Here is a 16,376-nt window from a genome sequence, read left to right as displayed (position 1 = left end):
AAAGGCAAATGATGCCCTAAGGAAACGTCTAATAGTGGTTCTGATACATTCAACGTTAGTAACACTACGTACGGTAAATGATACCCAGGGGGAAGTCCAGTAGCGATTCTTACACAGCGAAAGTTATTTACAGATTTGAGAAAATGATACCCTAAGGGGACGTCTAATTGTGGTTCTGACGCAGTTGAAGTAAGTAAAACTACGAAAGACAAATGATACCATAGGGACGTCTAATAGCCATTCTCAAATTCGAAATAATAAGTAACATAATAACTGGCCAATGATATTTTAAAAGGACTTCCGGTAAAGGTTCTGATCCAGTTGACATTAGTAACACTATAAAAGGCAATGATGCCACATGACCTATATGAGACGTCCAGTACTTTCAGGCTCAGTGAAAGTTAGTCACAATTACATTGTGATTGGTTTAACGCCGTCACGTGGTGACCCACTATGAGACCGTAGGGGTTAGTAAGTTTCAAGTTGGTCTGTGACGCGGTAATGGTGACGTCATCTATTAATGTTGTTGTGTTTCGTTGTTTATTTTAAAACAAAACGCAGTAGAAAAATTCTAGCGTGCGATAAATTCGTTATACGGTTAACTAGTCTACTGACCCCCTACGGATCCATAGAGGGTGAATAAAATCCATAGCGGACTCGGCCTCCGGCCTCACCCCCTATGGATTTTACTAACCCTCTATGGATCTGTAGGGGGTCAGTAGCGAACCATATAACTTATAGTGTCCAACATGTGTCAAGTTTGGTATCGTCCCAAAATTTACCAATTATCTGACTATAACAAAATATGATTCTCCTTCTTTGCTTATTTGCTTGTTATTTTTTCTCCTATTATTATATAAAAAAAACTATATATCAAAGTAACAGACCTTGTACGCTTAAACGTAAATGACTGTCCTTGTACACCAATGACATGGAGTCCTAAATTCAATCCCATGGCATAAAATGCTACCCTTTCTCCTTCATATACAGGGAAGTCAGGCAAATTTCCATAAATGTACCCGTTTATCTAAAAATATTTAAAACAAGTTAAAGAATCACTGATTATTAAAATTATGAGAAAAACTTCTTTTACGTAAAGCATCTAATAATAATTAATTCAATATGCATACGTAAGCTCTGATTAATGAAACTCATCTCAATTCAATAATTAATAACAATATAAGGAACAACAACTGTTGGCCCCGAAATAATTTATTTTAGCTGTAAACCAATTGAAGTATTTGAATCAACAATATAACTTTATCAAGTATTATAAAAGAATGAATAAAAACATATTTTTTTTGAATTTTAAACCCCTTATAATTCATACAAAATAATGTTTTCAGTTATTCGAAACTTACCGAATACATCAATGTGTCCGTTATAAATGCCTCATTTTTCTCGTTGAAAAGTTGTCGACATCTTTGTGGATTTAGACACAAATTTAAGCTCTCTTCTATCAACCAACTGTTAGTTTCATTGACTGTGTCAGCATACAGAACAAACTCTCTATCCACATCCTTCCTGGAATTATCTGGATTCAATATTCCTGTCATGTATATGTCATGTATTTATGTTTCACTCATTGTTATGTGGATTCAAGGTTCCTGTCATGTATATGTCATGTATTTATGTTTCACTCATTGTTATGTGGATTCAAGGTTCCTGTCATGTATATGTCATGTATTTATGTTTCACTCATTGTTATGTGGATTCAAGGTTCCTGTCATGTATATGTCATGTATTTATGTTTCACTCATTGTTATGTGGATTCAAGGTTCCTGTCATGTATATGTCATGTATTTATGTTTCACTCATTGTTATGTGGATTCATAGTTCCTGTTTTGTGTATAACATGTGCTAATTATTACATAATCTAGAGCTATCTGGATTCGATGTTCCTGTTATGTATATGTCATGTGTTAATGTCCATAGAGTATTCTGAATTCAATGTTCCTGTCATGTATATGTCATATGTTAATGTTTACCTAGAGTTATCGGGATCTAATGTTCCTGTCATGTATATGTCATGTGTTAATGGTTAACCTACAGTTATCAGGATCTAATGTTCCTGTCATGTATATGTCATGTGTTAATGTTAACCTACAGTTATCGGGATCTAATGTTCCTGTCAAGTATATATCATGTGTTAATGTTAACCTACATTTATCAGGATCTAATGTTCCTGTCATGTATATGTCATGTGTTAATGTTAACCTACAGTTATCGGGATCTAATGTTCCTGTCATGTATATGTCATGTGTTAATGGTTTACCTACAGTTATCAGGATCTAATGTTCCTGTCATGTATATGTCATGTGTTAATATTTACCTACATTTATCGGGATCTAATGTTCCTGTCATTTATATGACATGTGTTAATGTTTACCTACATTTATTGGGATATAATGTTCCTGTCATGTATATGTCATGTGTTAATATTTACCTATATTTATCGGGATCTAATGTTCCTGTCATGTATATGTCATGTGTTAATGCTTACATACATTTATCAGGGTCTAATGTTCCTGTCATGTATATGTCATGTGATAATGCTTACATACATTTATCAGGACCTAATATTCCTGTCATGTATATGTCATGTGTTAATATTTACATATATTTATCGGGATCTAATGTTCCTGTCATGTATATGTCATGTGTTAATGCTTACATACATTTATCAGGAACTAATGTTCCTGTCATGTATACGTCAAGAGATAATGTTTACCTACATTTATCGGGATCTAATGTTCCTGTCATGTATATGTCATGTGTTAATGTTAACATACAGTTATCGGGATCTTATATTCCTGTCATGTATATGTCATGTGTTAATGTTTTCCTACAGTTATCTGGAGCTTATGTTCCTGTCATGTATGTGTCATGTGGTAATGCTTACCTACAGTTATCGGGAGCTTATGTTCCTGTCATGTATATGTCATGTGGTAATGCTTACCTACAGTTATCGGGATCTAGTGTCCCTGTCATGTTTATGTCATGTGTTAATGTTTACCTACATTAATTGGGATCTAATGTTCCTGTCATGTATATGTCATGTGTTAATGTTTACCTAGAGTAATCGGGATCTACTGTTACTGCCATGTTTATGTCATATGTTAATGTTTACCTACAATTATCGGGATATAGTGTCCTGTCATGTATATGTCATGTGTTAATGGTTTACCTACAGTTATCGGGATCTAATGTTCCTGTCATGTATATGTCATGTGTTAATGTTAACCTACAGTTATCTGGATCTAATATTCCTGTCATGTATATGTCATGTGTTAATGTTTACATATATTTATCGGGATCTAATGTTCCTGTCATGTATATGTCATGTGTTAATGCTTACATACATTTATCAGGAACTAATGTTCCTGTCATGTATACGTCAAGAGATAATGTTTACCTACATTTATCGGGATCTAATGTTCCTGTCATGTATATGTCATGTGTTAATGTTTTCCTACAGTTATCTGGAGCTTATGTTCCTGTCATGTATGTGTCATGTGGTAATGCTTACCTACAGTTATCGGGAGCTTATGTTCCTGTCATGTATATGTCATGTGGTAATGCTTACCTACAGTTATCGGGATCTAGTGTCCCTGTCATGTTTATGTCATGTGTTAATGTTTACCTACATTAATTGGGATCTAATGTTCCTGTCATGTATATGTCATGTGTTAATGTTTACCTAGAGTAATCGGGATCTACTGTTACTGTCATGTTTATGTCATATGTTAATGTTTACCTACAATTATCGGGATATAGTGTCCTGTCATGTATATGTCATGTGTTAATGGTTTACCTACAGTTATCGGGATCTAATGTTCCTGTCATGTATATGTCATGTGTTAATGTTAACCTACAGTTATCTGGATCTAATATTCCTGTCATGTATATGTCATGTGTTAATGTTTACCTATTATTATCGGGATCTAGTGTCCTGTCATGTATATGTCATGTGTTTATGCTTACCTACAGTTATTGGGATCTAGTGTCCTGTCATGTATATGTCATGTGTTAATGTTTACCTACAGTTATCGGGATCTAGTGTCCTGTCATGTATATGTCATGTGTTAATGTTTACTTACAGTTATTGGTATATAATGTTCCTGTCATGTATGTGTCATGTGTTAATATCCCTAGAGTAGTCTTAATTTAATGTTCCTGTCATGTATGATCATGTGTTACAAATATACTCCATTTACAAGACTGAGAAGAGAGTTAATTGTTATACACGTTTTTGTCACTGATGCTTATTAATAAGATGCGCCAAAGAATTGCTAAGAATTTTTGGTATCCACAGATATTGAACAATAGTGTGAATGTACAAACACATTTGGGATCAACAGACATTGTACACTAGGGTGAAGTGCCAACCATGGGTGAAATTATATCACATTTTACAACATATGTGTAGTGTCAAAAACGTTTGTATCTACAGAGATTATATATTAGTGCTTAGCGCCTCGAATGTTCAGTATCTATAGATTTTGTCTACAAGCGTAAAGTACCAATGATGTGCGGTATTCACATATGTTGTACACAAGTAAGAAGTGCCAACAATGTTTGGTTTTAAAAAAAGTTGTACACGTGTGTTAAGTGCCAAATATATCTAGTTATCACAGGGATCGAACGCGTGTGTGCATTACCAGTACTTTTTAAGAGGTTAAACCCATATTTGAAATACATGATTATTCCTAGTTCTGTTATTATTTTTTTTTTATATTTTTTACAATTAGTTATCAAAGGTACCATGATTATAATTTAGTACGCCAAACGTCTAAGTTTCGTCTACACAAGACTAATCCTCATATCAAAATATTTATTAAGCCAAACAAGTTAAAAGTAGAAGAGCATTGAGGATCCAAAATTCCAAAATGTTGTGCCAAATACGGTAATCTATTCCTGGGATAAGAAAATCCTTAGTTACAATAACTATATATACTGTTTTATAATTCACCTTAGATTACCAAAAACAAAAGTGTACTATCAAAACATAAAAAGACGCCAACAAAATATCAATTGAAATGATGCTGGACACTAACGGAATCAATTAGATTTATGACACTACGTAAATACAAAATTAATAAAATAAGCGGTCTGATAAGCGCTGTAAGATGCTTAATGTTCAGAAAATCAGCTGTAACGTTGAACAAATAACCTTGCGGAAACATTTTTACAAAGTTTATAGCATGAGAAACAGATGTTAAAATGTATAGTCATCCTAAGAACTTATCACCAAAGCTATAGAGAAACGGGATATATACCTAAATAAGACAACATTCAAACAAAAAACATCACAATTGTATCAATACTTCAGTGTAGCACGAAACTTAAGAATACTTGAGGTACTGAAGGATAGTTAAAAGCCAAAATCAATTAATAATGAAATATCATGCATGAACGACTAAAATAACTAAAACACATCCCAGTGATTTTGTGTTTTACGTCATAAGCACTCAAAGAAGATTTTTTCGTGAATTTACAAATCCAGTTGTCGAACAAAAAGATAATTACATCTTTATCAATTTGTATTATTTCATTCTAATGTAAAAAGAGAGGGAATTGATACATACATGTAGTAAGATATCAAAGATACCGAAATCCTCGGAAATTCCTAACCGAAAGTCCGTATTCAAATAACACAACCAAAGTCCCAAACACATGAAACGGACGTATAAGACTGTCAAATTCATGATTCGGTAGAGTAATTTTTATGTAGCAAATGTTGATTAAACCTGGATTGCTAGCTAGCTAAACCTCTCAATTGTTAGACAGGCGCATAAAATTTCAGTTTCTTGACAACGATGTGTGTCAACGATGTTTGTCACCAGCATCCATGGATGTAAACAATTATAAATAAGGACTTTGACAATAAGCAAACCCCTGACCATATCAACACAATTTATGATAATTCTTAGGACTTTTCAAAGCTGATCATGTTGTGATAAAAAATCTCACCGGTCTTTTTAAATTGGGATCCGTTTTTATTATGCTACACTGAAGCAAAGTAGTTGTCAGCCGAGAATCAACTAATGATCTTTATGGCCTCAAATGATAAGAAATTGATTATTCTATATGACCTTAGAACCGTGTGTGATATACTTACCATATACGAATACATTTACTATATATCACCAAGCTTTCATAGTAGACAATCTTACCAGGTTTACATATCAATAAGATCCCTACCAACCCAGTATCAATGTCTTTGGTTGATCTGACATGGGGATGGTATCCAACAGGAACACAGTTCTCATCATCTTTTGTTGGAGCAAACGAATTTAGCATGGACCATCTGTATGTATACGTATGTCCTGGTGGTACAGAATCATCTAACTTATCTCTACCGGAAGTGCCATCCATGTACAACGATCCTATTAAAAAATTATTTACATCTCTTCATATATTATGTATAAAAATATAAGAGGATTAGGTATGAGTGCTAATGAGATAACTCTTCATCCAAGTTTCAATTTGTAAAAGGTATTCATTGCAAATCAAAGAACGGCCTTGCTAGAGTATCATTGGTTCACACAGAACTTTTAGCAATCTACGAAGGGACCATTTGAAAAGAAGAGCGATACCACAGGGACAGTCAAAGTAAAGGAACAGGAAACCATATACAACCTTTGATATATATATCATCTTGGACACAAGTTTATTCGGTTTTCTGTTAAGTATTTAATCTATATAAAGATCCATTTTGCTGATCAATTCTATTTGGCAATCGCCAAAGGCAGTCAGCAGGGTCTAAGAACATCAGTTCTTCGACCTGTTAGTCAAATGCGTTTTGTTTAAATATACTTTTTCACTTTCTTGGTCTTTTGGGAAATGTTGGTTGTGCTGTTTTTAGACCCTTCTAAAACGGAATTTGTTTTACATGCGCACGTATAAAAATTGCGTTTTTTTTTAATTCCAACGCAATCGTAGGTAATAACGTAGTTTTCAATTTAGACTTGTATATTTATATCTACAATTCGTCTAAAAATCAACCCAACAATGTTAGATTTGTAAATTTGCTCTCGCAAATTTTTGGTTCTTCCCTCGTCGGAATTCGAACCCATGCTACTGTGATATCGTGAAACCAAATCGCATGCACCGCAGCCGTCCCGCTAGACCACACGACCACCTGGGCTCTACAAAATAAAGCTTTCAGTGGCCGTGTGTTACCTTTCCTCGTCAGTTTTAATCTGGCTGTGTACATTATGTTGGGTTCGAATCCCGCCGAGGAATTGTGTGATCAAGTTGTACCCCTAAATTCTTAATTTGATGATTATGTTTGACCCCCAAATGTTTGGCTACATTATTAATAAAACCGTGCTATGTCACAGAGATGGGTTTATTATGGTTTCAATGGATATTATAGAAAAAAATACTTTGAACTGTATGTTATATATCAAATTTGTGAACACTCAAAATTGATGACGTGTTTTTAATTCAGTGAAAAATGAAAAGAAAAGATAGACAATTGTCTAAAAATAGGAAAATCATTTGACGGAAGTAACACAATTTTTTTGGCAAAGTTTAATGCAAGACCAAATTTGATTAACAGTTTTGTGTCACATGCTACATGGGGATAATTGTGCATAGTTGAAAAATTAATTGGTGGAGAGACAAGATCATTGTAGGATTAATATTTGCCAATATCATAGAGAGTAATACATTTCCAACACATTTAAAAGAATTATGAAAACGGTTTTAATGATGTAAACCTTTTTTATAAGTAATTAGACTGAACGTACACTTTAAGCAGTCTTCAAGCTAGCAGCGAATTTTTATGAGATACCTACAAATAAAAACAAAAGAAGGGATGTATAAATTCCCTGCCATGTCTAGAATATGTTATACGTTATTTCTGCTTTGTTTCAACCCTTTCAAACTGATTTTGTATAGTTCGTTCTTATTTATTACTATCACACCAATGTCACAGGGTAGGAAGAACGTTTTTTGCGCCAGCATAAATGTTTATTTCCGCCATATTCTGTGCTAGCCTGTCCCATGTGAAGACGCATACATTCCAGTCGTTATTAATGTCTCATGTCTAAACATATTTGTTTTCAATAATTTATTTTGTCGTATATTAGGCAAATAGTTTTTCTAAAATGATTTTTTTCATATTTTATCATGTCAGAGCTTTATATAGCTGACTGCATGGTATGGGCTTTTCGCATTGTTGAATGCCGTATGCTTTTTATAATCAATATTTAAAATTGTTATCAAATCTTCGGTCATAGTTAGAATATTACTACATTATGAACCCTATTGAAACATATAATGTTTTCGATGTAACCCCAAAAAATGAATTAAGATAAAGTTCATTTGTGTATGATATCAAAAGCAATTGAACTAACATAAGTACCTTCGCTGTCTTTGAAATATTGTACACCATGAGGATGCAGTCCATAAGGCCTTGATGCTAAGTTACGGAAGTGAACGTACAATACATCACCAGTTTCTCCTTTTATTGTAGGGCCGATATAACCCATCCATGGTGCTGGTTTTATCTCCCTTCTGAAGGAACCATCAGTGTACTGTTTTAATTTGACTTTCTTATAAACACTTCCTATTCTGTCCTCTGTCGTTTGTATAAGTCTATCTGATATACTGAATAAATAAAAAGAAAAACGTCATCTATAACTAACATTGTAGAACCTACATCATGTACATATATACGTCTATAGGTTACTGAATGTAAATAAAACACGTCATCGATATCTAACATAGAACAAACAATATGTATACGTCTATTGGAGATAATATATTAATAAATAAGCACGTAAACATTTTTTAACATGCAAGACACTATACGTGTAGGTCTGTCTGATATATTGTATGAAATAATTAAAAGATAAACGATATTTAAATTTTGGGAGGCTCTACATATAAGTCTGTCTGAACAAAAAAGTAAAATCACAAAAATACTGTACTTAGAGGAAAATCAATTAGGAAAGTCCATAATCACATGGCAAAATCAAACAATAAAACGCATCAAAACGAATGGACAAGAACTGTCATATTCCGGATTTGGTACAGGCATTTTCAAATGTAGACAATGGTATATTAAACCTGGTTTTATAGCGCTAACCCTGTCACTTTGATGACAGTCTCATCAAATGCCGTTATATTTACATTGATGGCGACTACACTTATAATAGTTATCAAAGGTACCGGGCTTATAATTTGATACGTCAGACGCGCATTTCGTCTCCATTAGACTCATTAGTAACGCTTAGAGCAAAATACTTAAAACGCCAAACCAATTGAAGAGCATTTAGGACCTAAAGTTCCAAAACGTTGTGCCAAAAACGCCTAAGAAATCTCTGTCTGGGATGAGAAATCCTTAGTTTTTGGAATAATTCATACTTTTGAAAACAGTTTATTTATACAATTGAATCTATGATTACTGTTCATGTCAACACCAAAGAGCGCTGAATACTTGGCTGGTAATACCCTCCGGGACGAAACGTCTACCAGCATGGGTCTCGATCTTGTGAAGTAAATCGTAATCAAAGTTACCAGACTTATGATTTGATACGACAGACGCGTTTGTCATTTCCATAGGACTCATAGTTGACGCTCAAATCAAAATAGTTAAAAGACAAAACAAGTACGAAGTTGAAAAAGATTGAAGACCAATTAAGATAACAAATTTTTCAGTTAGTGTTACGGCTTATTGTCCATTGTTTTAATATTGTTATAATAGAAATGTGTATTTAATGGTTATCATCCGCACGTTTTCAGTTTACAATCTTTGTAATGTTTATTTTCAAAGACACTATTTAGTTAAGGAAAGGCAGATAAAGTGCCTATTTCTTAAATATGATTCAAATATAGTGTGTGTACGAAGAGGTTTATGTCCATACCGACCGATACAGCAACGGAACTGCGATGGTGCTATGGCGTGAATACTTATCGGAAGTTCAAACGAACTAAAGTGTAAATATTATTAATGTACATGAAGGTCCTTCGCTTTACCTTTGTTAATAAACAGCGGATATGACTTGATTGTATTGAGTGTTTAACTGTTATTAATTCGTAACTACTTCGTTTTAAAAAAATCAGGTACACAATGTGTTATGCTTTATGTCGAACATTTACAAAATAATTCATATTTTTTCTGGATTTGAAACAACTAGGAGTTTGAATAGTAACAGGTAGATAGAACATTGAAATTAAAAGCAAGACAGGTGTTGACTTTGATTTATTTATTGTCAATGTAATGATTATCATTCTCAGAAAGAAATACAATTTTAGAATTACTAAGGAGATAAATAAATCTTTGTATGTATCGATCATTTGATAATTAAGCATTAGAGATAATGGAAACTAAAATTTTAACACTCTGTCCATAGTGTCAGCGCTATCTAAAAAAAGGTCTGAGGAAGATAAGCGTCATTAGAAAATAGGTGGTTCGATATTAAAAGTCTATTGTATTGCTTTTCTATTTAAATTCTCTACGTATACTCGTTTTCATAAAAACGAAAATATTTTTTAGTTTTTTGTCGGACACGGACGTGTGAGACTTTGACAAGTGAAGTAATCACTGTCTAATTAATATGCAACATTAAGGACATAGAACCCTAGGTGAAAATATAAATGACAAAAAAGCATTTATAAAAAGATTTATCCGTCTGAACTTTGTATATAAACTCCATACAAGACATATATCAAACTAAACTGTTCTGTATAGATCTTTTCACAACATGTATAATTCCTTTGTGTTTCATCAAACAAAAAAAAGTTGTTATTTCTTAACAAATTATTAAAAGAATTGAAGTTCCAGTTACAATTCCGATATTTCTATGTGACTTAATGTAAATTTTGGATATCGAATAATAAATAATACTGAAAAGTATTTACAGGTCGATGATCAATAAATGAGTAAAAACTAGTTTGTTAGCTTACTATAGCAGTCAAACAAGTAAATTTTAGAATCACACGAACAAATTTAGTTTCAAAAGAGGCTATTTTAAATACAACTTATTTAAGCAAATTTTAAAGATTATTTGTATTCATCCCTCAGTTTGGGAAAGTATATTCATTTAATAATGTAATTTTTGTCCAATCACACTGTTCAGATACAATGAAATAAGTACGGTAAACAAAAGATCAACCTAAATTCCCGAATGGATATACTATTGTGCTACCTAAAACACGTATTGTCTATCTGACACAGTACTCGTTCTAATCGACACTTTTGGGTCAAAGATTGATCACTTAGGACTATTGGAATATCATTTTCTTTTAGATATATACACGGATTTGGTAAAGGATAGTCAAAGAAAAAATGTTGGATTGATATAGGTTTTATGGCTATGTCAGATCATATTGCGCAACAAATGCATGTTTCACTGGCAAATAATACAGTGCAAAATAAATTATATTTCAATTTGCAATTGTGCAATTTAACAGAGTAATAAAAATTAGTATGATTCGGTTGTTTAAGTGTAACACCTTATTATTATGTTCATTTGGTTTAAAATGATCCATAATAGTCTTGTCTTTATTCAATTACACTGTGTAATAAATTAATTCAACATGATTTCAAATGTGTATTTTCACCTATCAATCATTAATGTTTGAACGATAGAAGACAATAAATATTGAAGTACATATTTGAATTCCTTAGTTTGTATTCATATTGTTGTTTAGGACAACCGGCTGATTAATTGCATTAGTGGTACCCATTTGCCTGCACCAGATGCGTATTCTGACATTAATGTCTGTACACTGATAATGTAGGTCAAATAAATATCCAAAGCTTTTCAAAAGTTGAAGCCTGATATGTATATAAAAAAAAGTATAGCAAAAGCCGTACAAAGAATAAAGTCTTTGTATGATTGAGATGTGTTCCTTTCAGATGTCAAACCAATGTTTAATTGGGATAAAAAGTCACACAAATACTAAGGAAAATTCTAAGCAGAAAGTTCCTAGCAAATGGCAAAATCAAGAGCTGAAACACATCAAACAAAAAGATCACAACTGTCATATTCCTGATTTGGTACAGGCGTTTCTTTATGTAGAAAATGTTGGATTAAACTTGGTTGTATAGCTAGCTAATCCTCTCACTTGTATGACCATCCACTAATTGTAAGTTAACAGTCAACAACCTGTGATGTGATTTACTCCATAGCCAGGTGCTAATGGAATGTTGCTACAATGAAATGAAACATTTACAATTGAGAAGCTGTATCATCTCTTTTGTCGTAAAGTTCTGTTCTATCATGTATTGTGAATTTTGAGCTGTTATTCTATATATAAGAATGGTTTACTTTATCTTTCGTATGTTTCATTTCAAATGTGTTCAATATAATCAATAACTTATAAGTATTTAGGAGAGAACATCGTTTATCCAGAAGAAAGTGAAGTTTAAGGATATTGCTAACGTCTTTCTTTCTGATATAGAAGAGCTTATGTGAAGAAAGCCTTAAATGGAATAAAGTAATATGTTTGCTTTTGTTGTGATGATAACACAAAGTTGACTGCTGTACATTCTTTTTTTAAATGTTTACCCTTTTCTGTAGTTGGCCGTGACCGTCGATTTTTATGAAATAAAGCAGAGCACTAAGTATTTCAATTTGTTTTAGTATGGAACTGGGAATACTTGCGTAAATTGTTGAAAAGTCAAATGTTTTAATACTTTTGCAGTATGAAAGATTCTGATAACAAATAGTTATCTACATTTAATTTCCTGTATTGTCCCAGTAATTTATTCTAACACGGATATCTATATGTGAAAGTATATTTATTCAGAAAGATGTATTTTGATTGATAGATGTCTTTAAATGAGGTTTATGTATACAGTTCCGACCGGTAAATTTTGAAACTATATATAAAAATAGATAATATTTGTTTATATAGTTTTTTATTTCATTTTATATATTCGCCCTATATTTTATGACCTTTAGTGTAGCATAACAATTAGACACTTCATTTATCAAGTCTTCCATTTCCGAGTATGCAATTACAGTGACAAGTGTTTTTGATTTTCAACATGGAATACCAACACGTATATGGATTCGCTTGATAAGTCTGTTGCTTCCTTCATTTTATGAATGCAAGATAATAGGTAAATTTTAAAGAAAGCAACACGAAGTTTTATAACAACAAAGTTTGTTTTTGTGATGTTCAGTTCGATATTGATGTCAGAACTCTCGAATGTTGAAATAATTCAAAATAAAATGGCACGAATAGATATCCCAGCCTTACAAACACATTCAGCTTTACTAAACATATGCGTTCAGAAAAATATGATATTCAAACTTATCTATCACATATTGACAACGTATAACAATTTTTACAGTGAGTCTTAGATAATCAATAAAGACTATTTGATTCATGACCTATCTTTTTTTAGTGTCCTATATTAAAACCTCCTGGTCATGTACAGAATGAATAAATCTTAGCAGCAGAACTTAATTACTCACGTAACAAAATTCAATATGCTTGACATTATGTAGAATCTAATTTGTATTTCTTAATTGACTAACAATCGATACATTAAAAAGATATATTTATATGTGTAAAGCATAATAATCGATCTTTCCATGTTAAAGTATTCAACATTATGAATATAGAAAATCAAGGCTTATCTTTTACCATTCCGTCTTTTGACTTTTCCCTTTCCCAAAGAACACGAATAAAAGTATAAATATTAGAAATACAACTTAGTGTATTCCCAACTTTATTGATATTCTCTTTAATAAGTAAGAACGAAATAATACTAGTAAAACTCAAATAACTATCAATGAAGAATATCTGTTTTCCATAACATAAGTTGAGCAAACGTGCCTACATTTAAATATCGAAGAATATATATTATCATTCTTAAACATGTTAAAGAGCTCCCTAATATTTACGTAATACCACCACCACCAACATAGTTACTGATGTGTATAACACAAACAATTTTGCGAGTACCGTAACCCTTATCATTATTCTATAATATATTCTGTATTATTAACCCTGCTATATATATCTTTTTCATATCTAAGATTTGATATTCGAACATTCACAATACCTTGAAGAACTTCTGGAAAATTTTAATCTCGATATTGTTTCGAATTATTTTTATCAATCTTTTTATTTTCAAACCTTGTATATAAATAAACTTATCACATATGCCAATATTTCATTTTGTATTTACGCCAGACGCGTATTCATTTATGTACCACTATTTCCAATGTAATATCGGAAAAAACTTTAACAGAAATAATTTCAATAAAGAAATGGTAGCGACCGCTTTAGAATATAACTTTGGGATACCATATGTCACATTATGCCAGTAGTGAACACACAGATAAAACATGCTACACACAGTTATCAGTATCCTAGCATTTCTTATTGGCAACATATTTGATGAAGTTGTTGAATTTTGTTAGTATTTCCTATGGAAACGAATTATGCAACTCTCATTACCGACTTCTTATCCTATAAATCAGGGGTCCAACAGACTTATGTAAAAAACATGGAGAAGCCATACTTTTTAATGTTAACATTTTTGATGAATTGATGATTATTGTCCATTCAAATTCCGTACTAGATAAAGGCAACAATAATGTACCGTTGTATATTGTTTTGAGTATAAGTCTTATGTGGTAAGACTTTGGTTAATTATTGAATCCCTGTATTTATTTCATTGTATATACCTTCCCAATGATCATCCAAATGAGCACATTATCTAGTAATTGTTTGCACTTCATTTGAACTTTGTATTACAGTTGTCCCGTTTTTATAATAATTGTAATTAATTACGACGACTACCTGTATCTTTTTTCACAGGTGTTTTTAAAAAAGAAGTTCATTAATTTAGATGTTTGTGAAGTAACTTATTAATATCATAGCTTTCATATTTGTTACGAAAGTAAAATGCCAATTTTATACAACTTTGCAAGGAGTTACATTTTAAACATGTATACATGATATGTATATTTAAAGATAATCATTCATAAAAATGGTGATAACATTAGAAAACATATAAAATTATATGCTTAAACAGACAAAAATATATTATTGTGTATGATGAAATTGAGAATGGAAATGGAGGATGTATCAAAGAGACAACAACCTGACCATAGAAAAAAACAACAGCGGAAGGTCACCAAAAGGTCTTCAATGTAGCGAGAAATTCTCGCACCTGGAGGCGTCCTTCAGCTGGCCCCTAATATATATATACTAGTTCAGTGATAATGAACGCCATACTAATTTACAAATTGTACACAAGAAACTAAAATTAAAATAATACAAGACTAACAAAGACCAGAGGCTCCTGACTTGGGACAGGCGAAAAATACGGCGGGGTTAAACATGTTTATGAGATCTCAACCCTCCCTCTATACCTCTAGCCAATGTAGAAAAGTAAACGCATGACAATACGTACATTTTAAATTCAATTCAAGAGAAGTCCGAATCTGATGTCAGAAGATGTAACCAAGGAAAATAAACAAAATGACAATAATACATAAATAACAACAGACTACTAGCAGTTAGCTGACATGCCAGCTCCAGACTTCAATTAAACTGATTGAAAGATTATTGTCTCATCTTATGAATATCAGGCACAATCCTTCCCGTTAGGGGTTTAGTATCATACCATCATAACAATATGAGAAGAACATAACCAGTGTCATGCCAACAACTGTTTTTTTTAATAAATGTGTTTAGTTCCGATGCAAAGACCCAATAAGTGAATCATTATTAACGCCAAAATATGCAATTTTTAATGACCTGACAACAGTATCGTAACTATATCCCTTTTAACGATAACTTTTTTTCTAAATGAAAACATGATTTGAATGCAATCGATAAAACCTTCCATATGATAACCAATGACACAGAAATGCAGAACTATAGATCCCCGCATTGTCTCTAACACTGAATAAAGCCTTTACCACACAGCTTGCGTATAAATGGTCAGACACAAAAGGCCCCGAAAATGATAAATGTTATTTTTTTGTAAACCTTCTCCTTTCATATTCAAAAGTAGACGAAACAAATATAAAGTGATAATCGTCCCTAATGTTCAAATTGAGAGTATTTTAATGTTGATTACAGCTAATATTAGTATGTATATTGACTACTTAATATGGTTAGATGAACATAACAATTGACATTAAAAAGGTGGCTATGGACTTTCGGCATGTTTTGAAAACATAATTTTAATCCCAAGTTTAATCACAGGTTTGAAAATGCATATAAACTCAATACATACATGTATTGCATAGGGAGTCGCTAGAATGTTTTAAAAGACAGATATCGATCTTTGTTATTTCAATGACATCTTACCCTTGTTAAAAATTAAGCATCAATGCTAAGTACACAAAAAAGAATGATAATGGAAATTTCAAATGCACGATAAGCAA

The 16,376-nt window shown here is 32.2% G+C and overlaps 1 protein-coding gene across 1 annotated transcript in view; it reads right to left on the bottom strand.

Moving 5' to 3' along the window:
• The window catches only part of LOC134714448 (hephaestin-like), a 28,835-nt gene that overhangs the window by 11,062 nt on the left and 1,397 nt on the right, over positions 1-16,376 (bottom strand). The window contains exons 2-5 of the mRNA XM_063575690.1: positions 8,375-8,619; positions 6,177-6,389; positions 1,362-1,549; positions 888-1,027 (exon numbers count right to left, since the gene is read on the bottom strand). Coding sequence (XP_063431760.1) covers positions 888-1,027; positions 1,362-1,549; positions 6,177-6,389; positions 8,375-8,619 — 786 coding nt within the window. The remainder of the gene's footprint in view (positions 1-887; positions 1,028-1,361; positions 1,550-6,176; positions 6,390-8,374; positions 8,620-16,376) is intronic.

Source organism: Mytilus trossulus, chromosome 4, assembly GCF_036588685.1.
Source record: "Mytilus trossulus isolate FHL-02 chromosome 4, PNRI_Mtr1.1.1.hap1, whole genome shotgun sequence".
Classification (NCBI taxonomy): Eukaryota; Metazoa; Mollusca; class Bivalvia; order Mytilida; family Mytilidae; genus Mytilus; species Mytilus trossulus.
Note: the sequence above shows the minus strand (reverse complement) of the source record. Positions and strands in the feature narration are given on the sequence as shown.